The sequence below is a fragment of the Hipposideros armiger genome, unplaced genomic scaffold, assembly GCF_001890085.2.
Source record: "Hipposideros armiger isolate ML-2016 unplaced genomic scaffold, ASM189008v1 scaffold_43, whole genome shotgun sequence".
NCBI lineage: Eukaryota > Metazoa > Chordata > Mammalia > Chiroptera > Hipposideridae > Hipposideros > Hipposideros armiger.
The window spans coordinates 34,986-57,833 of NW_017731393.1; the positions used below are offsets into that span (position 1 = coordinate 34,986).

A 22,848-nucleotide genomic window follows, 5' to 3' on the forward strand; every position below is an offset into this window, starting at 1 on the left:
CCACCTGAAGCTGAAGCTGAATAATACTGTATGTCCACTACAATTATATATATATATATATATATATATATATATATATAGTCACAGGATGTGGAGTACAGCACAGGGGTCACTTTGTGAGGAGTGTAAATGTCGAACTATTATACTGTTTTGTACACCTGAAACTAATTTTAACAATAAAGTTTATTCTACCCTATGTTCATTGCGGTGTTATTCACAATAGCTAAGACTTGGACACAACCAAAATGCCCATCGGTAGATAACTGGATTAAGAAACTTTGGTACATTTACACAATGGAGTATTACTCTGCTATAAAGAAGAAGGAAAGAGGACCATTTGCAACAATATGGATGGAACTAGAGAACATGATGCTAAGTGAAATAAGTCAGTCGGAGAAAGACAAATATCATATGATCTCACTTATATGTGGATTCTAAAAAACTGAATAAATGAGAAATGTAAACAGAAATAGTCTCAGAGATACAGAGGAAAAACTGAAAGTTGCTAGATGGGAAGGGGTGGGGATGAAGGAGAAGGGGAAGGGACGAGACAATACAAATTGGTAACAACAATATGGCCTCAGGGATAGAAAAGACAGTCTGAGGAATATAATCAATAATGTTGAAAATATATTTTAGGGGCCAGATGGACTCATGTCTTGTTAGGGAGACCGCTTCATAGTCAGTGTAGAGGCCTGACCACCGCACTGTATATCTGAAGCTGATGCTGAATAATAATGTATGTCAACTATAAAAAAAAATTTTCTAAGTTTATTCTAAAATAAACCAAGCAATTCAATAGAGAAATAGGCAAAAGAATTAAACAGATGCTTCAAAAAAGATATCCCAGTAGCCATTAAACATTTGATAAAGGATGCTGAACCACACAAGTTATTAGGAAAGTGAAAATGAAAACCCACATGAGAGAAAGCAGTCTCATCCCAGAAGTGGTGGGCCAGCTTGTACCACACTAACCCTTTGCAAATAGCAGTTATAAACTCTGGAAAGACTGTTTTTGAAAGAGAAATGACTTGAAGGCCCTGGGGACTGACCAGAAGCAAGCAGAAAATGCAGCCACCCTGGCTAGAGGGGTCCAGGTTGCATTTCAAGAGCAGCTGGGAATTAAGGGGAGCTGTCCAGAAAAGGATGGAGCCACAGAAGGGGAACCCCAAGGTCTGCATGTAAACTCGACTCACATCCATGGCTGGTCCCTCAACTGGGCATGTGCAGAGGAAACGCCCAAGTCCCCGCAGAAAACCCCAGCTGGGAGGCGGAAAGAACTGAGGAGACGTGAGCTGCTGCACCCTCACAGGAGGCTGGCTATGGACTCCGAGTCCCGTCAAGCTGCCTCCTGACACCTAATAAGATTATGTTTCCAAGGGAGGAGATAAAATCCACAGTCTGTATGGCATCTCATCCATAGCATCCAGTGTATGTTCAAAACTTCCTAATATGCAAAGAAATAAGAAAATGTGACCCATGGTAAAAATATACAGTGTTCAATGGTGATCAACCCACAGATGACTACTAGACACAGACTAATTCTCAGACAAGCTCGTTAAACCAGCCATTGTATGTATGTACAAAGACTTATAGGAAAATGTGTTCATAATGAATTAATAGAGAATTGCTACGGAAAAATCTAAGCTGTTTACAAGAACCAAAGGAAAATTCTAGAACAACAAGGTACAATTTTGAAAATTTTTAAAGACTCACTTTGTGAGTTAACAGCAGATTGGAGAAGGCATAAGTGGTCAGAAGACATAAATATATATTAACAGAAAATGTTTTGAAACCAATCCAAAGAATAGCAAGAGAAATACTGGGGAAAAATGAAAAGAGACTCAGTAGACAATACGAAGCATTCAAAAATGTGTGAAATTGGAGTCCCACGAGAAGACAAGTGAGAGAAGGGGGCAGAAAAAGTCTTTGAAGAAATAAAGACTGCAAGTTTCCCAGTGTGGTGATAATATCCATTTGCAGGTTCAAGGTTCACCAATTCCTGATGATAAACAGGGTATGATGGTCCGTCCCTATGCACTTCATATCAAACTGATGAAAACCAGAGCCAAAGAGCTACCTTGAAACTGGCCAGAGAAATGACACATACGTACAGAGAACAAATATATTTGGCTTTTCATTGGAACAACTGGTGGCCACAAAACAGAACTAATAGAATGGTATCTTTAGAGTGGGAGGAGCTTCCAAAGATGTTTGCAGATGTAATTGGGCAGAGGATCTTGAGACGAGATCACACAGATTTCAGTTGGGTCCCAAGTCCAATGACCAGTGGCCTTAACAGAAGAGACGACACACAGAGACACACAGGGCAGAAAACCATGTGAAGACACAGCCAGAGGTTGGAGTGCTGTCAGTAGCCACCAGACCCTCCCTGGGAGCCTTCACGGGGAGCTTGGCTCTGCCCACACCTTGATTTTGGATTTCTGGCTTCCAGAATGTGAGGAATGAACTTCTGTGGCTTTCAGCCACCACATTTGTGAGACTTTATTACGGGAGCTGCAGGGCACTCACACAGCTGGTGACAGACTTCTCCAGCTTCCAAGTGCAAGCCGTGGGGCGAACAGCTGAAGTTTGACCACACAGAAATTTAGAGCTTCTGTTAAGTGAAGGACACAATAAGCAACATGAGTAAACAGGGGATAACCAGGAGCAGGTCATCGCAAGTTCAAAGCTCAGCAGGACTGGCGTCCAGAATGACTGCCTTGCAGACTCCCAAGGAGGTGCTGAGAAAACCTTTGCAGACGTAGGAAGAGTGATGGTGAAGATGTGCATATGGCTCCCTGGCATCTGAAGAGACACTCGAGCTCACAAATAATGGGAGCATTTAACTTAGAACAGGAGACACCACGTTGCCACCTTGAATAGCACCCTTGCTGGAGAGGCAGGCACGCGGCTGGAGGCAGGGGCCGTGGGCAGGGCCATCCTAGGTGGAGAGGATGGCAGGAGGCCTGTGGTGGGTCCTCCAGGCCCAGGAAGGAGCGGTGAGAGGTGGGGCCAGGCCTGCCCTGGGGCACAGAAGCTATGTGGGGGGACTGGAGCATCCACAGGCCTGCATTTGGGGGTCACAACCAAGGTCAACAAGGGGGCCGGCTGGCTTCACTGCCCAGGAGAACGCTGGGGCCTGCCCCCAGCACAGGCATCGGCAATGGGCCCACCGCTAAGTCCAGTGTGGGAGGGCCCAACAAACCTCGGCAGCCTGGCTCCCTCCAAGTGTTCTGTCAGTCATAGCCAGCGTTGGTCCCCGGTCAGCCCACAGGCCTCCAAGGAGGTTTCACACTGCCCAGGCGCAAAGCCCACCTGTCTGGCCAGGCCCCATCTAACCTCCTCCCAGGCCCCACTCCCAGCTCCTTAGAAACTTCCTAACCAAAAGGGATCCTGAGCTGGGACACTAGGAAGGCTCGGTCGGCCCTGTCTAGGCTCCGAGCTGCAGGCTTCACGCCCTCCAGCATGGTGGGGCCGGCACCGAGGGGTCCTGTGGATGCCAAGCAGCACTGCCCCCCCAAGCCAGCCACACGCAGGTGAACAGCAGCTGTGTCCTTGCACCTGCTGACCCACAGCCTTCCTCGGTCAGCACGGTCTTTCGAGGGTGGGGGTCGGGCGGGCACACCTCCCCCTGTTCCCACACACACACATGTGTGTGCGCACATGTACCATGTGTGTCACATGCATGTACTCACGTGTGTGCATTCACATATGCACGTAGACACATTCACTATGTATGTCACAGGCACACACACACACTGTACATTCACTATGTATGTCACACACGCGTGCACACAGACACACGCACTATGCATGCTGCAGACACACCTGCACACATACATGCACACAGACACGTGCACCGTGCATGTTGCATAGATGCATACTCACACACGTGCACAGCTGAGATGCAGTTCATCTAATGCAGACTGTCCTGAGTCACACAGGAGCGACAGGGTGGGGCCACAGCAGTGTGGCAGGGAGGCCTGGAGCACATGCCTACTGGGTGGCGGGCACCCAGCAGGCAGGACGGGAGCATCAGGCCACTCTTGGACAGAAGCAGGAGAGACCAGGGCAATTCCTGGAGGCTGGAGCAGGGCCACAGCCCCAGGGAGGTACAGGGGCAGCACAGACCTGTGTGTCCAGAGTTCGGACGATCTGGGAGGGAATTTCTCCTCCAAGGCCAAGGAACCCCAAAGTCAGCCAAGCGTGGAGACAGGGCCCACCCCCAATGCAGTTCCTGCCTCTGAGCCAGCAGGCCAGCTATTCTGGGACTTCAGGGTAGAGCTGGGAGGCTGGCTGGGCACTGAGGCCCAGGCCCCAAATACCCACAGCCCAGGGAGAAGGGCAGGGTGGCCAGGGAGCCCCCAGCCCCACACACTCCCACATGTGCAGGCACACCTGGCCTGCATCCCACCGCCCACTGGGGTTCTGCCCTCCCCCCAGCCCAGAGGTTTCTCTCAAAGTCATGGGTGCTTCCAAGGAACTCTACACTGCTAACTCTGCCTCCCACGCAGTGTCTCGCCGGGGCCAAGGGAAGAATGTTACAGACAAGGAGTCTGCCCTGGGGGGCCCTGGCCAGTGCACCTGTCAGCCCGCCCAACCTGGCCGGGCCACACAGCAGCCCCTCCGGGGTTTTCCGAGGGTGCCAGGCCTGACAGAGCCAACTCCACACAGCCTCCTTGCACAGGGACCACGGGCCCTGGGTGTCCCAGGCGCAGGGGACAGTGTCCTAATGTCTTCCTCTCCAAAGCTCTGCACATCCCTCCCAGCAGCCCACAGTGATGAGCTGGGCTGACAGGTTCCCCTGGCCTCCCCATGTGTGCATGTGAGCCTTAGGGGGTTTCTGGGGACACCCAGCCTGCTGGACACGTGCACAGTGTGAAGACAAGGCCTGGACCCACCCAGCACGTGGCCCCACACCCTCATGGGTGCCCATGGCACGGACATGGCATGGAGCACCCTGGGCCCCAGAAGCTACAGGGGTCCTTGCAGAGCCACCAGCCCGCCTCACAGCCACGTCCAGTTTCTGCACATACCCTGGCTGGCCCTCACTGTCCACGCCACCCAGTCACAGCCCTGATGGGAGCTCCAGCTGCAGGACAGTGACATGGGGGTGACCACATAAGTGATGGGCAAGGTCACCCACCAGCAGGTGCCCAGGAGACCCCAGCCTGCCTGTGCCTGAGTGGACCTGTGGACCTGCACACACACACTCAAAGCCACCCCCTCTGTGCAGCGTGCCACAGGGGAGCCCTGCATTCAGGCCTCGTGCACATGGCCCACACAGGCCTCCATTTCTGAGGCACAACGAGCCACGGCCTTGTCCTCACAGGACAGCCTTGGCAGCAGCGGTGGCAGTGCCTGGTGCCCAGTCCCTCCTCAGGGCAGCTCGGTGACCACGGGTGTCTGCTGACAGCACACCCAGTCGGTAACAGCATCATGGGAGAGAGGCCACGAGCTGGGCAGTGGAGGCCAGGGCACGAGGCCAGGGAGGACAGCACCTCAGCCACAGCACAGCGGCCTCTCTGAGACCCCCGCCCCCATCGCTCGACCGATTTCCCAAGAACAGAGAAAAAGAAGGGAACTCCCAGCACTGCCCAGCTCTCTGGGGGTTCCCATCCCATTTTTAGTTGCGAGCACTGAGGCATAGCTCCCCTCCCCCAGGCCCTATTGTCTGGGTGTAAAAACAACAATGGTTTCTAATGACCGTGCCTGGGAGCCTATCCAGGGAGCTGCAGACGGCGGGTATGGGCCACACCGGCCATGGCACCTGACGGAGGACCCCGGCACTCCAGGTGCCCCTGCATTGGGGGCTGGCCCAAGCAGCAATGAGGGTCAGGCTGCCTGGGCCGCTGCCAGGAAGAGGACACCTAGACTGGCCACCCAGCATGGACCCAACCTATTGGTCACTGCTTGTCTCTCAGCTGTCCCTTCCCTGAATGGGGACACAGGGAAGAAGAGATTGCCCACAGCCAACCTGGAGATGACAAGGAGCCGAGAACCTCAATGGGACAGGGCTGGGGCAGGGCCGAAGGCTGACGGTCAGGGATCAAGCAGAAGGTGGACAGTGGGCTGGGCGTGGGTCTGCCAGGACAGTGGTCACCAGCCCAGGGTCGGGGCAAAGCAGCAGTGAGCTGTCCCCGTGCTGGACCATTCAGCAGGTTTGCCTGGGGACACATCTTCTGGCCTGAGCTGGCTTCACTGGGCTGGACTGGGCTGAACTGGCCTGGGCTGGGCTGGGCTGAGCTGGGCTGGCCTGGGCTGGGCTGAGCTGGGCTGGGCTGGGCTGAGCTGGGCTGGGCTGAGGCCACATCTTCTGGCCTGAACTGGCCTGGCTAAGGTGGGCTGGGCCGGTCTGGGTGTGACTTGCGTGGACAGTTATTCGGAGGCACATGATCTACCCTTGGCTCAGCTGGGCCAGGCTTGTATAAGCTGAGCTGTCCTTAGCCATGCTGGACTGAGCTGGGCGGCCTGAGCTAAGCCAGGCTATGCTGAGCTGGGCTGTCCAAAGGCCTTTTGCACTCAGCTGAGGTGGGCAGTGTGGGGCTGAGCTGTGTTGTCCTGGACCAGGCAGACATGGATGGCTAGGTCACTGAGCAGAACTGAGGTAGCCTGGACTGGGCTGTCCTGGATTGGCTCAACTGGGCTGACCTGAGCTAAATGGTGCTGACCTGGACTTGGCTGGACTCTGCTGAGCTGAGCTGGGCTGAATCAGGAGGAGCTGGACTCAGCAGAGTAGAGCCAAACTACAGTAAGCTGGGTGGAGTGGAATGGGCTATGTGGCAGAGGTGGGCTTTACTGGGCTGTTCTCTGCTGAGCCTCACAGGCCTGGGCAGGGCTGAGCTGGGCTGAGCTGGGTTGAACTGGGCTGAGCTAAGCTTAGCTGAGCTAAAAACAGGGTTAAGCTAAAGTAAACGAGGTTGAGCTAAAGTGAACAGGGTTGAGCTGGGCTGAACTGGGTTTAGCTGGACTGACCTAGGTTAAGCTGGGCTGAGTTGGGCTGAGCTGAATTGAACTGGGTCGAACTGGAATAGCTCAGCTAAGCTAGCTGAGCCAGGTTGAGCTGAGCTAAGCTGGCTGAACTGGGCTGAGCTGGGCTGAACTGGACTGAGCTGGGCTGAACTGGGTTTAGCTGGACTGACCTAGGTTAAGCTGTGCTGAGTTGGGTTGAGCTGAATTGAATTGGGTCAAACTGGAATAGCTCAGCTAAGCTAGCTGAGCTAGGTTGAGCTGAGCTAAGCTGGCTGAACTGGGCTGAACCGGGCTGAGCTGGGATGAACTGGGTTAGCTGGCTGAGCTGAACTGGACTAAGTTGGCTTAGCAGACCTGGACCCAACCTGGTCAAGCAGGTTGGTGCCAGTCTCCAAGGCCCACCTGACTCAGCTCAGTTGTGCTAAACTGAGCTCAGCTTACTGAGGAAGATTGTCCTTGGTTGGCAGGTTGAGATGGGCTGCACCGGAATGACTGGTTGAGTTGTGGGAACTGAGTTAAGATGAGTTTCATAGCTTGAAATGTCCTATCCTGGGCTGATCTGAGCCAGGATGGGCCAAGGTGGGCTGTCTAGCACTGAGCTGGCCTGGACTGGGCAGAGCTGGACTGGGCTGGCTGGGCTGTGAAGCTGGTTGGTCTTGGCTGGTGCCAGCTGTCCTGACACGCGGTCACCTGGACTGGGCTCAGCTGGCAGTGTGGAGTAGGTGTTCCAAGGCCCGGGGGGCAGGCAGAGTCACCTGTTAAAGAAGGGACTGAGGTGGGTTCTGTGGGGTCTTCATTCTCTAACCGTGGAGCCTGTAGTTGGGTGCCTGCGGGGGTCAGCAGGGAGGGTTGCACACCTGGACAGCCTGGTTGGTCAGGGAGGGACAGGATGACGGGGCAGCCACAGCTGTAGGGAGCAGGACCTGGTGAGTGGCAAGTGGACATGCCTTTGACAAGCCCCACAAAGACTTTGGGGTGGGGGAGGGACACACTGGTGATTCCTGGGGGATGGGGTCTCTGGGTCCCCAGGCCTGGGTGTGGGGCTACAGCTGGGGCAGAGGGGACATCTTGCCAGTTCCTGGGGGCCTCAGGGATCCTGCTTCACAGTTTGGGTCTGTGAGTGGGAGTGGGTAGGTAGCCTAGTGATTCCTGAGAGTCTCGGGGTCCCTGCTCCCCAGTGGGGGGCTATGAGCTCTGAACCTCAGCCCGAGGGAATGGCTGTTGCCTCTCCTGCTGAGAACCCTGTGTTCTGGCCACTCAAGGCAGAGGGTGGTGACAGCAACAGCTCCTGGCAAGGGCACAGAGTTCATCAAAGGGTGTCCTGGGAGGAATCAGAGAATGAAGAAAGAGCCTAAAATGAGCCTGGGCCATTTTGTCTCCCGAGACTAGAGCAGGGGTCCAGCGCTCCCTCCATAGGCCACCCACCTCCACCCTACAGCCCTCCCTCCCAGACTCCCCAGGACCCCGACAGTGGATGCCCCAGGTTAGAGGTCAGCCAGCATTGACCCAGCCCGGCCCCACCCCACAGTTCCCAGGACAAGCCCCTCCGTCTTCCCGGTGGCCTCCTGCTGCAGTAAAACCAGTTCTGCTGACAAGTCCGTGACGCTGGGCTGCCTGGTCCGAGGCTACTTCCCCGAGCCAGTGACCGTGACCTGGGATGCAGGATCCCTGGACAAAAACGCCATTACCTTCCCTGCTGTCTTCGACTCGACCTCTGGCCCCAACTCGACCTCCAGACTCTACGTCACCTTCAGCCAGCTGATCGTCTCGGGCGCATGGGCCAAACAGAAGTTCACCTGCAGCGTGGTGCACGCCGGGTCCACCCCCATCAACAAAACCTTTCTTGGTGAGTACTACAGCCAGGGGGCCACTGTCAGAGGAGGGGAGCAGGCTAGGGGGCGGGGGGCTCACAGGCTGAGAGGTCAACCTCACACTGTCACCCCCGTCCCCAGCATGTGCCATAAACTTCACCCAGCCCACTGTGAAACTCTTCCACTCCTCCTGTGACCCCCTCGGTAACACCCACGCGACCATCCAGCTCCTGTGCCTCATCTCCGACTACACCCCAGGTGACATTGAGGTCACCTGGCTGGTGGATGGGCAGAAGACCAAGAACATGTTTCCATACACCAGTCCCCCCAAGCAGGAGGGCAAGCTGGCCTCCTCCTACAGCCAGCTCAACATCACCCAGGGCCAGTGGACTTCCCAGAGCACCTACACCTGCCAGGTCAACTACATGGGCAACACCTACGAGGGCAATGCCCGTGACTGCCCAGGTACAGCCCCCACTCTGGTGCCCCAGACACTCAGGGCTGGGAGGGGTATCTCAGCCTCACACATCCCCTCCCCACCCACAGAGTCCGAGCCCCGTGGTGTGAGCGTCTACTTGATCCCGCCCACTCCCCTCGACCTGTACATCCACAAGTCGCCCAAGATCACCTGCCTGGTGGTGGACCTGGCCAGCATAAAGGGCATGGTCATGCAGTGGTCCCGGGAGAACGAGGTCCTCGAGAAGAAGGCCACAGAGAACCACAAGCAGCACTTCAACATGACTTTTACTGTCACGTCCACCCTGCCAGTGGACGCCAATGACTGGATCGAGGGCGTGACCTACCAGTGCAAAGTGACCCACCCACAGCTGCCCAAGGACATCGTGCGCACCATCTCCAAGGCCCCCGGTGAGCCATGGCCTGGGGGGGAGGTGGTTGTGGAGGTGGGCAGCGGGGCCCTGGCTGGAGCCTCAGCTGACCCCACATGTGTCCACAGGCAAGCGAGCTGCCCCTGAGGTCTACGCGTTCCTGCCTCCCGAGGAGAAACAGGGAACCAAGGACATGGTCACCCTCACCTGCTTGATCCAGAATTTCTTCCCCGCCGACATCTCTGTGCGGTGGCTGCAGGACAACACCCCGATTCAGACCGACCAGCACACCACCACGGGGCCCCTCAAGGCCAACAGCTCCAGCCCCGCTTTCTTTGTCTTCAGCCGCCTGGAGGTCCGCCAGGCGGACTGGGAGAAGAGCAAATTCACCTGCCAAGTGGTCCACGAGGCGTTGACTGGCTCCAGGACCCTGGAGAAATCGGTGTCCAAAGACCCCGGTAATTGATGCCCCCCCCCCACTTCCCAGGGCCCCATCCTGCTGGGAAAGGGAGAGGACTTGCCAAACCTCCTGTCCAATGTTTTCAATAAACCTCCCGTGCTTGCTCCGAGCCCTGGGCGCAGCGTTCTTGGGGTGGGTGGGGCTTGGTGCAGAGGCCTGCACCTCCAGGAGAAGGGGCGGGGCGGGGCTGACACATGCCTCAGTCCACCGTCCTCATCCAAGTCGGGCCTTCTCTGCCACCCCACTTTCGGTCCTGTTTACTCAAAGGAGTCCTGAGGACCAGAGTGTGGTCCCAGGGGAGGAACCACAGAGACCCCAGCCCAGCCCACAGATCCTCTGTCCCCAGGAGGTCCAGGCGGCCTTGGCCTCCACCCCAGGCTCCTGCCAAACCCCCAGATCCCAAACCCCCAGGTCTAGCTGCACACACACAGGCCCTTCTGCGAAAGGAACAGGCTAAATGAGAAGCTCGCACAGGTGCCAACACACAGGGACCCCAGACAGCCCACCTGTCGGTTCCCACTGCCAGCACCACCAGCACAAGCGGGCCAGAGCAGGCCCCCAAGCCCACGCAGGGCCAGCGCCGAGCCCTCTCGCAAAGCCCGCCTTCTGACCCTCTCCTTTCCACGTGGTCACGCTGGGCCAGGTGGGCACCCAGTGTTGCAGTCTTGCTGCCTAGCCTCACTCCACCCGAACTGCTCCCAGGGAAGGGCCTGGCCCTCACACGCGTGCTTCCACGAGCCTCACAAGCTCACACTGCTGGTCCTGCACCCACACCGTCACACATGACTCCGACAGAGCCACGCATTGCCAACACAGGTGCCCCACACAGCCGCATGTCTCACGTACACACTTGTGTGGCATCCCATGGCCCTCTTGCACAGGCCACTCCCAGATCCTTCCCAGCCACACTTGGGCCACAGGATCCAAGACAGGCATGGAAGGCCTCCCCCCAGCAGGCCCCACACCACTTCCTCCTTTGGCTCAGCCTCCCCAATCCAACCTTCCCTGTCAGCTGCACCTGCAGACAGACAGATGGATACAGATACACACAGTCGTGCACGTGGACACACAGGGACCAAAATGGACACAGACACATAGAGACGCACGGATACACACAGATTACACACACTGACCCACAAGGACACACACACTGATGCACATGGACACAGCACACATACAGACTCACTGACACACTTGGAAACACACATATTCAGGATGTGAGCTCTGCCTCACACCCCAGGGCAGACTGCTGGCCCTGCCACGGGGCCTGGAGAATGTGGGGATCGGAGCCAGGGGCCAAGCCCACTCCTTAAGTACCAAACTGTTGTGCATGTGTGACACCCGCCAGATCTCACGCCCGTCCTACACAGACACACACACACACACACACACACACACATGCACACACACACACACTCCATAGCATACCAGCACCCACCATGAAAAGCCACAAGCACCAGCCCACACTCTGAAGACACAGACCAGAGGCCCCCGGCTGGCGCCAGCACACAGGCACACCTCACTCCTCAGAGTGGGAGGCTGAGAGAGTGGTGGGGCCAGAGCAGGGCCCTGGCCAACCCCTCAGAGCACCCGCTGCTATAGCCAGTGGCTGCAGAGCTCAGACTCTCCTGGGCTCTGGCGGCCAGCGACGAGAGTGGTTTGGAGGGGTTCCCAGGACGGCAGGAGTGAAGTTGTGCAGGCACCGGGCTGGGGGACCGGGCTGGGCAGCCTGATGCGGTGCTAGGTGGGGGTCGCATCCCCAGGGGGTGAGGGAAGGGGCCACAGGGCTGAGTTCGGGTGACCAGCAGTCAGGAGAGAAGCACAAGAAGTGGAGGTTGAGGAAATGCGGCCACCGAGAGGGCCGGGAGGGGCAGAGGACTGAGCCACAGCCCCACAGCCACCGGCCATCGCCGGGACTGCCCGTGACCAGGGCACCGGAAACCAGGGCTCAGGGCCCCCATGCTCTCCACTCCCTGATGGTGGGAGACCTGCCCTCCCCGCCTTCGTGCCTGAGGCCGGGGAGGGCTGACTGCAGGTGCCCACAGAGCTGGACCTCCAGGACCTGTGTGTGGGGACAGCCGAGAGTGAGGAGCTGGACGGGCTGTGGACCAGCCTCTTCACGTTCATCGCGCTCTTCCTGCTCAGCGTCACCTACGGTGCCTCTGTCACCGTCTTCAAGGTGGGCCAGAGCCCCTGCTCCACGGCCACGGTGGGCCAGGGAGGCCCACCAAGAGGGGCAGCCCGAGTCGGAGCCGAGCCCCTCATGCGCCCTCCTCACAGGTGAAGTGGGTCTTCGCCGCCCTCCTGCAGGAGCCCCAGCCCACCCACGACTACGCGAACGTGCGGCCGCCAGCCTGGGCCTGGAGGGTGAGCAGCGCAGGCCTCCATTCCGCCCTCCCCACGTCTGAGCATCGCTGAGGCTGCCAGCTCTGCTCTGGGTGCGAGCGACGGAGCACACAAACCCCAAAGGGACCAGGACCAAGGACCGAACAACCAGCTCACGGGCGCCAAGAAGGTCCAGGCCAATCACAGCCCCACCCTCACCCTACTTTGGGACGTCTCAGAATAGTATCTGTCCCTTCGACAGAGTGACCTGAGCTGGCCGTGGGTGCCATCCACTCTCGGGTCCACCCAGGCCCCTGGGGTCAGGGCCACTGCCATACTGCCTGAACAATCCCCAAAACAAGTGACGCCTGGAGCCCATGGTCCAGCCCACTGCTCAGTGTCCAAGGCCAGTCCAAAGTCTCACTGCCGTGACTTAGTCTGGCCCTCACTGGCCCCAGGTCCGAGTGGCTGGCCCCCGTGCCTGGCCCTGCCCTCCAGAACGTGCAGGCAGAGGAGCCCCTTCGGGGAAAGGCCCCAGGACTGTCAGGGATGTGGGCAGGGCCCCACAGGTGAAACAAGGAGTTCCCGTGGGGTCCACACAGCGGCCCATGTGGCCCTGCAGCCCCTAGGCCCGCCCACCGTGGCCTCGTCCAAACTCTCACTCCTGGCTTGGCAGTTCTGTTTCCTTCCCTTTGGGTTTCTTAGTAAAGTTTCTTTTATAAATCCAGTGCCACCTGCGTGTGCTTAGGGGAGGTGCCTGTGGTCCTGTGGGGGTGGTCAGACAAGGGGCTAGAGGGAAGGGGGTATGGGGCAGCTCTGGGGCCCAAGTGGCCAGCCACTGCCTGCAAGGGTGCCTTCAACACCCCCGAGACACCCCCAGCTCAGTCCCTATCACACCTGCTCACTGGTCTCCAGCCCAGACATGGTGCCCCTTCCCACACCAACACAAAAGTCCCAGTTCCAACCCTCGTGGGCAAACCCAGAGGCCTGGTTCTATGGGTGGTGCAGGGGCCCCAGGAATGCAGCTGCAGCCAACAGGTCAGGCCAACATCAGCCTCTCGGGGCCACTGGTCACTCGCCCCAATCCGTCCACCCAGTGAGCACACAACCAGGCTGATGTGGTGCTGGGGGCATCCCCGAGGGGTGAGGGGAGCGGCCACAGGGCTGAGTTCTGGGTACCAGCAGTCAAGAGAGAAGCACAACCCTTGGCCCCCGTCCCCTGCCCCAAGCCAGTCTGGATATCCCGATGAGCTGAGCAAGGCGCTCAAGCAAGCAAACGCAGTGTGGGGCTGGCCGCCCGCCCTCGAGAAGAAGCCTGGTGGGCCGGGAAGACAGAGGTCACAGGTCCGGGTGACATGGCCACATGGCCATGGACGGCGGTAGGCACGGACTGTGCCCCTCCTCAGGATAAAGAGGTGGCTTCCATGGCAGGAGAGACCTGCCCATGAGGGTCTCTGGAAATGGGGGAGAATACGGGAACACACGTGATGAAGGGCAGGGTTCCCGAGAGCACTCGGGCACCAGGAGAAAGAGAAAAGTGGGTGGTGGGTCCTGCACAGCAAGGAAAAACCAAGTGGCCAATAATTGGAAGAAAATGTTTTAATAACTAGAGAAGTTACAACAGGAGAAACCAGGGGTGGGTCTGAGCGTGCTCTGGGGGTCTCAGCCCTGGGAGGCGTGTGTGTTGCTGAGACCATTCTTCAGCCCACTGGCCACACTTCTGGTTTCAAATGCCCAGACCCTGTGGACAGGAGATCCCAGCCCTCACGAATGTCTGTCAGAGAGCCTGGCTTCATGCTGGGACGTACGGCGTCACACGGCTGACACGAATGAGGATGGACTTGAGTTCTGTCGGCGAGCCAAGCATGCAGCCTGCCAGGGCTCAGACCCCAGCCCCCCATCGGGGCAAAAAAGCCAAGACTGGGCACCTCTGAGTCTCGTCCAGAAACACTGAAGACTGGGTCTGAATAGAACACAGAGTCGCAGGGCTTCTCTCAATGCAGCTCGCCTGCTCTGCTCTCACACAGACACACAATCACACACTCGGAAACACTCACACTCACAGACACACTCCGGAACACTCAGACACACTCACAGACACACTCGGAAACACACTCACAGACACACTCGGAAACACACTTACAGACACACTCGGAAACACTCACACTCACAGACACACTCAGGAACACTCAGACACACACACACTTGGGCACATTCAGACACACTTCACACAGACACACTCAGACTCACTCACACACTGTCACACACTCGGGGACACACACACACACACTCGGAGACACTCAGACACACACACGCTGTCACACACATGGGGACACTCAGACACACTCACATACACTCAGGAACACTTGGGGACATGCTGACATGATATATATTGTCATACACTCAGGGATAGTAACACAGATACTCACATACACTCACACACTGTCACACTCAGGGACACACTCACACACACTGTCACACTCATGGGGACAGTCACACTCAGACACACAGACACTCACACACACTTACATAGGACACACGCTCTCCCACGTGTACAGATGCACACAGTCTCAGGAAGCCCCCAACCTCCCCTCTGCAAGGCTCTCTCAAGCTGAGGTTGAGAAGCATCCCCGTCTCCTGGACTGGGCACCCCCAAGGGCAGAGCTCAGTGTCTTTGTACTCTGACTTGCACCCCAGATCATGAGAACCCCATGACCCCAGAACAAGGGCAACAGGGCTTGGCCCACATGGGTCCCTGTGAGCCTGGCACCATCACACATGGGCGAATTGCATCTCTGCCAAGCTGGGAAGGGAGGAGTGATGGTTACCCCACCTGAAGAGCCTGAGCTCAGGGCCTCGGGCACAGGAGAGGGCAGGGTTCACACCCAGGCTCTGGGCTCCCCAGTGATTATTCCCATGCCCTCCCAGCAGCCAGTGGCCCCCGGCCCACAGCCCCCGGTCCTCCTTCTCGTATCAACCCACCATAGTGGGCTGAGTGGGGAGTCCAAAGGCTATACCCACGTCCTGCCCCCTGGAACCTATGAATGGACCTCATTTGGAAAAGGGGTCTTTGCAGATGCGGTTAAAGTTAAGGATTAGGAGGAGGATGGCCAGGTGGCCCCCCATCCAATGGCGAGAGTCCTTCTAAGAGACAGAAGAGGAGAAGACGCAGACAAAGAGGAAGCCACGTAAAGATGGAGGCAGAGCCTGGGGTGATGCAGCCACGAGCCCAGGGATGCATGGAGCCCCAGAGGCTGGAAGAGGCAGGAAGGACCCTCCCCTGGGTCCTGTGGAAAGAGTGGCCCTGCCAACACCCGGATGGACTTCCGGCCTCCAGAACATGAGAATGAATTTCTGTTGTTTGAAGCCACTCGGTCTGTGGTCCTTTGTCACAGACGGCCCAGAACACTCATACACTGAGCCAGCAGGCCAAGCAGGGGTTCCTTCTCTGTTGGAGAAGCCTGAGCAGGACCGGCCTCCAGGCTCTTTCCACTGTCACTGGGCCCTCGTGCAGCCCCTGACACACAGGAGGTGCAGGGCGCAGCTCAGCCCAGGCCTCCTCCACCCAACTGCTGCCACCACTGGGTCACGCTGCCACCACCAGCGTCACATCTCAAGTCCAAATGCGAGCTTCCCCTTCTACCCTGAGTTCCACTCGGTACTCAGGGTCGGGTAGTGCCATCCATGTGTGTGCCCAGGCTGAGGGGAACAGGGATGCCACAGGAGAGGGTGGGCCACTGAGTGTCCCCCGCTGCCCCCACTGCCCTCCTCTGCTTCCTCCATGCCAAGGGCTGTCCCAGCCCACAAGGCCCCACCACGGGTCCCATGTTCATTCTTCCTGCGCCCTCGGGCAGGGGCAGCTTTGGGGGATGCAGGGCTTGGGACTCACAGGCGGGCACGAAGGTGGAGCTGTGGGGGCAGTCATCCTCAATGCAGGCAGCGCTGGTGCTCGTGAGGGCATGCGGGCCTGGTAGGGACAAAAGGCAGGTGGCCATGGGAGGAAATGTCCCTCACAGGTGATGACACCACAGTAATCCTGGTGTTCCTAAAATAGAACCCAGAGTTTCCTTGAGCTGCCCCTGGCGCCCTCCCCATCCATCTCCTCTCCTGCCCCACATGCCCTGGGCCCCGGACCTCCTAGGAAAAGCTGACCTCCTCCTGCGGCCCAGTGTCATTGGCGGGCGTCTCCATCCCATCTGCAGCTCTCCCTGCTAGGGCGTACTTTCTGGAGGGGACTGTCAGTTCCTGTGTGTCTCTCCAGGACCTTCTGCGTGTAAAGAAATGACTGAATGAATGAACACAGATGCAAACCAGGCCCAACTGCCCCCTGTGTGCCCAGGCAGGGGCCACTTCTTGAGGGGGCACCAGGGAGGGCTAAGTGGGGTGCCCGGGAGCAGGCAAAGTGGGTGAGGCTTGGACAGCCAGCGGGGTCAGCAGGGCTGGTGAGGTGGGTGCCCTGGGCAGGAAATAGCACCTTGGCCACCCCAGCCTGCAGGGCTCCAGGCTCCCATCCCAGCTGCAGTCTGGGCCCCAGCTGCTCATGGGACTGGCTTCAGAAGGGCAGCCACTGGTCATGCCCAGGCCAGAGTGGCTCCCCCTTTCTTGTCCTGCTCTGTGGCCTGAAGTCCACCGAAGCCTGCTCTCAAAGCAAGCTCTGGGCCTCGGGCCCCCTGCCCCACCAGCTCTGCATCTTCTCCACTGGCCCTCACTCCACGTCCACCTCTGGGACCATCTCTACTTCAGTGCCCTGAGCCCCTCACTGCATTTGCTTTGGCCTCTGCTTTCCTGCACCTCAGCCCCCTGCCCAGCCCTGTGGGCCCCCACATGGAGCCAGGAACAGGCTACTGGGGGTCACAGCTCAGGCCACACACACCTGGCCTCGCCACAGCCAGACCACAGACTAGACATGACGTGGAGACGAGCAGCCACGACTGGTGGGACAGGAAGTGGGCGAGTGACCCCATCTAGAATCATGACACAGTCGTGCAGCCCCTCCCTAGCCTGCGTCTCACAGCATCAGCCTTGCCCGGAATGGGGCAGGGGTCTGCTGAAGCCACACAGCCATCGGGAAGGGCCTAGACAAGGTCTGGCCTCCTCCCCGCTCTAGCTGCTTTGGGACGGACAAGAGGATGGACCTGCAGCGTGGGGCCACCTGGCCAAGGGAGGCCTGGGCCTCTCGGCCATGGTGGACCCTTCAGCAGCCTTGAGCAGGTGGGTCCCCGATGCGGCTCAGGCCTTGTCTCTTCCTCAGCCAGTCACTTCTGAGCCTTCTGGGACAAGGGGGATGGAGAACAGACACCAAGACAGAGAGGACAGGAAGAGGCAGACAGAGACCCCAGAGGACCACAGGGCAGGACGCTCTACCTGGTCAGGGGTGAACTTGGCTGCTGTGGCCTGGTGTGAGCTTCTGGGATAAACTAGGCTGGTTGATTTCAGCTGGGCTGAGCTGAGTGAGCTGGGCTGAACTGAGCTGAGATGGGCTGAGCTGAGCTGAACTGAGCTGAGCTGAACTGGGTTGGACTGGGCTGAGCTGAGCTAAACTGGGATGAACTGGGCTGAGCTGGGCTAAGCTAAGCTAAACTGGGCTGAGCAGAGTTGAGCTTGGCTAGGCTGAGCTGAGCTAAACTGGGCTGAACTGGGCTGAGCTGAGCTAAACTGGGATGAACTGGGCTGAGCTGGGCTGAGCTGAGCTAAACTGGGCTGAACTGAGCTGAGCTGGGCTGAACTGAGCTGAGCTGGGCTGGGCTGAGCTGGGCTGGGCTGAGCTGGGCTGAGTTGGACTGAGCTGAGCTGGGCTGAGCTGAGCTAAACTGGGATGAACTGGGCTGAGCTGAGCTAAACTGGGCTGAACTGGGCTGAACTGAGCTGAACTTAGCTGAGCTGAGCTGAGCTGAGCTGAACTTAGCTGAGCTGGGCTGAGTTGGGCTGAGCTAAGCCGGGCTGAGCTGGGTGAGCTGAGCTGAGCTAAACTGGGCTGGACTGGGCTGAGCTGGGCTGAGCTGAGCTAAACTGGGCTGAACAGAGTTGAGCTGGGCTAGGCTGAGCTGAGCTGAGCTAAACTGGGCTGAGCTGTGTGAGCTGGGCTGAACTGAGCTGAGCTAAACTGGGCTGAACTGGGCTGAGCTGGGCTGAGCTGAGCTAAACTGGGCTGAACTGAGCTGAGCTGGGCTGGGCTGGGCTGGGCTGAACTGGGCTGAGTTGGGCTGAGCTGAGCTGAGCTGGGCTGAGCTGAACTTAGCTGAGCTGGGCTGGGCTGGGCTGGGCTGGGCTGAACTGGACTTAGTTAGGCTGAGCTGAGCTGGGCTGAGCTGGGCTGAGCTGGGTGAGCTGGGTGAGCTAAACTGAGCTAAGCAGAGTTGAGCTGGGCTAGGCTGAGCTGAGCTAAGCTAAACTGGGCTGAGCTGAGCTGAACTGGGTTGAACTGGGCTGAGCTAAGCAGAGTTGAATTGGGCTAGGCTGAGCTGAGCTGAGTAAACTGGGTTGAACTGGGCTGAATTGAATGAGCTGGGCTAAACTGGGCTGAGTTGGGCTGGGTTGAACTGGACTGAGTTGGCTGAGCTGAGCTAAACTGGGCTGAACTGGGCTGAGCTGGCTGAGCTGGGCTGAACTGGGTTATGCAGAGCTGAGCTGGGCTGGGCTAAGCTGGGTGAGCTGGGCTGACCTGAGCTGAGCTGAGTGAGCTGAGCTGGGCTGAGCTGGGTTGAATTGGACTGAGATGGCTGAGCTGGGCTGAGCTGGGCTGAACTGGGCTGGACTGAGCTGAGCTGAGCTGGGCTGGGCTGAGCTAAGCTGAACTGGGCTAAGCTGAGCTGAACTGGGTGAGCTGAATTGAAACGGGCTGAACTGGGCTGGGCTGGGCTGAGCTGAAATGAGCTGAAGTGGGCTGAGCTGTGCTTAACTGAGCTGAGCTGGGTAAGCTGGGTTGGGATAGGCTGCAATGAGCTGAACTCAGCTGAACTGGCTGAATTTGGTTGAACTGCGATCAACTGGGCTAAACTGGGCTGCGCTGAGCTGATCTAGGTTGAGCTAGGCTGGGCTGAGCTGAGCTGGACTGAACTGATCTGGACTGAACTGGGCTGAACCTGGCTGAGCTGGACTGAGCTGGACTCTACTGGGCTGGGCTGAGCTGAGCTGAGCTAAGCTAGGCTGAGCTATGCTAGGCTGTGCTTAGCTTGCCTGAACTGGGCTGAATTGTGCTGAGCTGGACTGAACTGAGCTGAACTGGGCTGAGCTGGACTAAACTGGGCTGAGCTGTGTTTAGCTTCCCTGAACTGGGATGAGCTGGGCTGAGCTGAGGTGGACTGAACTGAGCTTTACTGGGCTGAGCTGAATTAGCCAAGCTGGGTTGGGCTGGGTTGAGCTGTGCTTAGCTTGGCTGAACTTGGCTGAGCTGAGCTGGGTGAGCTGAGCTGGGCTGAACTGCCCTGAGTTGAGCTGACTACTGGCTTTGGTGGATGGGAGGAGGTGGATTCAGTACAGATCACCCCAGAGCCCTGTTCCCCAGCCAGACTGCCCCCTGTGTTTCTTAGGGGCCCACGAAGGCCATGCAGCCTCAGGTACATCTGTGACTTGCTTCTTGTATCACTAGTGGTCCTGAAGAGAACTGGGAATATACAAGTGGGCAGGCCATGCCCTGTGTGCCTGGCCTGTCCAGGCAGGTCATCTCAGAGGGCTGGTTTGGACTTGGGCCTCTGATCTAGAGACCCTCGTGGACCATGGGGATGGACCTCTGCTTGTTGAGGGCCTGGGGTGGGGTTAGTAGAGTAGGGGTCATTGGGCCAGGGTCCTGACCAGGGGAGTTTGAGGCTCAGGCCCCCGGTCCTCCCCAGAGTACCCTCCAGCAGCTGAGCCAGTCCCCAGTGCAGGCTCAGCTTCAAGTCCAGGTACCTGTCCTCACCTGTGCCCCTCTCTGGGCCCACCTTTCATGACCCCCAAACCCTGGGAGAGCACGGCTATGCCAACAGACTCAGCCGATCAGTGGGGGTGCCATGATTAACAGCTACAGCTCTATCCAGAAGTGGCCTGCATCCAAGGAGCATGTTCCTAAGAGCGCCACTGGACTCAGCAGCCAGTCCCAACCCTGGGGCCATGGCGCACGAGCTGTGTGGCCTTGGGCAGTCACTAACCCTCTCTGTGCCTGTTTACCCAGTGGAGAGCATAAGTGGGCTTTGGCCTGCCCTGGGGGCTGTCTCAGGGGTCTCACAGCACTCCCTGTGTTGCAGCGAACCCGACCAGCCCCAGCGTCTTCCCGCTGAGCCTCAAGAGCGCCGACCAAGCCGGACACGTGGTCGTTGGATGCCTGATCCAGGGCTTCTTCCCAGCGGAGCCCATGGAGGTGACCTGGACCGGGGAGGGCGGGTCCACCAAGAACTTCCCCCCCATGCTGGCTGCTTCCGGGGGCCTGTACAGCATGACCAGCCAGCTGACCCTGCCAGCCGACCAGTGCCCAGCTGACGCCGCCAAGACATGCCACGTGCAGCACAACTCCAATTTCAACAAGGATGTGAAAGTGCGCTGCAAAGGTCAGAGGTTGGCGGGGAGGCGTGGACTGCCATGTTCCCCACCACAGCTCCCTTCAGACATGAGTGCGTTGCTGGGTTTATCCCCCAGCAGGTGGCCTGGAGGGGACCCCCGACTGGAGCTGGATGGAATAGGGGGCAAGCGGGCTCAGGGGTGCTGACTGGCGGCCTCTCCCTTAGATCAACCTAATATATGCCCACCATCAAACTGCGAGCCCCAGCTGTCACTGCACCGGCCCGCCCTCGAGGACCTGCTGCTGGGCTCCAATGCCAACCTCACGTGCACCCTGAGAGGCCTGAAAAACCCCGAGGGTGCCACCTTCACCTGGAATCCCTCCGGTGGGCAGGACGCCATTCAGGGGACCCCTCAGCGTGACTCCTGTGGCTGCTACAGCGTGTCCAGCGTCCTGCCAGGCTGCGCCGAGCCATGGAACCGCGGGGAGACCTTCTCATGCACTGCCACCCACCCTGAGTCCAAGAGCTCGAAAACCGCCACCATCTCCAAGCCCTCAGGTGGGCTTGACCCCTCCCGCAAGGCACCACCCACCACTTGGCCCTCACTCTGTGGGAAGCACATTCCTAACCTGCCTCCCCTCTAGCCCCTGAGTGCCCCGCCCACACTATACAGAGGGAATCAGAGGCACAGAGCGCCCAGTGGATGGAGGGTTTCTTTTCCCCAGACCCCTAACCTGATCCTCTGTCTCCAGGGAGCAACTTCCGGCCCCAGGTCCACCTGCTGCCGCCGCCGTCGGAGGAGCTGGCCCTCAATGAGCTGGTGACACTGACGTGCCTGGTGCGGGGCTTCAGCCCCGAGGACGTGCTGGTGCGGTGGCTGCAAGGGATGCAGGAGCTTCCTCCAGAGAAGTACCTGACCTGGGGGCCCCTGCCCGAGGCCGGCCAAGGCGTCACCACGTTCGCCGTGACCAGCGTGCTGCGCGTGGAGGCTGAGTCCTGGAAAAACGGGGACAACTTCTCCTGCATGGTGGGCCACGAGAGCCTGCCGCTGACCTTCACCCAGAAGACCATTGACCGCCTGGCGGGTAAACCCACCCACGTCAACGTGTCCGTGGTCTTGTCGGAGGTGGAAGGCACCTGCTACTGACCCGCCCCCACCTGCCCTCCCCGCCCTTGAATAAACTCCATGCTCGCCCAAAGCAGCCCGCGCTTCCCTCCAGCGCCTGTCTTGACCCTCTCAGCCTGGCACCTCGACGTGCCTTTACACCCATGCCCTTGTGTGTGTGAGAGTGTGAGTGTGAGTGTGCAATGCCTGGTGGTTGGGGTAGAGCTGGGAGTGACACCTGAGGCTGGCAGAGGCATGCAAGGCAGGCACCGCCTGGGCAGCTCCTGAGCTCAGTGGTCACGGGGAGCTCCATTTGTCTCAGAAAAGTGCCTTGAGGGGCAGCAGGAGAGTGAGAGGGGAGCACATGGCCAAGGAAGAGGCTGCAGCCATTGTGTGGGGGCAGGGCACGAGAGTGATGCTGCGAGAAGGAGTGTTGGATGCCAGGGCTTTGCCCCTACACACCCTCCGTGGGCCTAACAGACGTGCAGGCCAGTCCCACTGACGCAAAGAAAGGGGCCCACCCACCTGGGCACAGCCTTCCCCACCTGCATCACACAGCTCTGTGTGCACATAGGCACACACACACACACACTTTCTACATTCTCATGCTCAATGTGCACACACACGCTCTCCACGTGCTCATGCTCACATGTGCACACACAGACACATGTGAGCCCTGCAGGTGCAGGAAGCTCACAGCTCAGACCCAGCTCCAGGGAGGCAAGGGGCATCCCCGCCCAAGTCCCCAGCGTGTTTTCCGCAGGCCCATTGCCCAGGCCCCTCCTGGCCTCAGACCTTCCTGCCGCCCAACTGTGCACAGCTCAGGGATCAATTCCACAGACACCCCCCCCACACACACACGCAGCCCCCG

At 58.5% G+C, this 22,848-nt stretch overlaps 2 gene segments (V, D, J or C); both read left to right on the top strand.

The window, feature by feature from the left end:
- LOC109381010 (Ig epsilon chain C region-like) overlaps positions 1–12,491 on the top strand; it is a 14,130-nt gene extending 1,639 nt beyond the window's left edge. The window contains 6 exon segments of the C gene segment in view: positions 8,504–8,821; positions 8,928–9,251; positions 9,333–9,653; positions 9,742–10,071; positions 12,119–12,252; positions 12,354–12,491. Of these exon segments, the coding sequence occupies positions 8,504–8,821; positions 8,928–9,251; positions 9,333–9,653; positions 9,742–10,071; positions 12,119–12,252; positions 12,354–12,491 (1,565 nt within the window).
- A 1,270-nt stretch (positions 12,492–13,761) lies between these two features.
- LOC109381011 (Ig alpha-2 chain C region-like) lies at positions 13,762–22,071 on the top strand. The segment is given in 4 exon segments: positions 13,762–13,777; positions 20,561–20,920; positions 21,098–21,430; positions 21,625–22,071. Coding segments are annotated over 4 exon segments (1,104 nt in total).
- Positions 22,072–22,848: the final 777 nt, after the last annotated feature.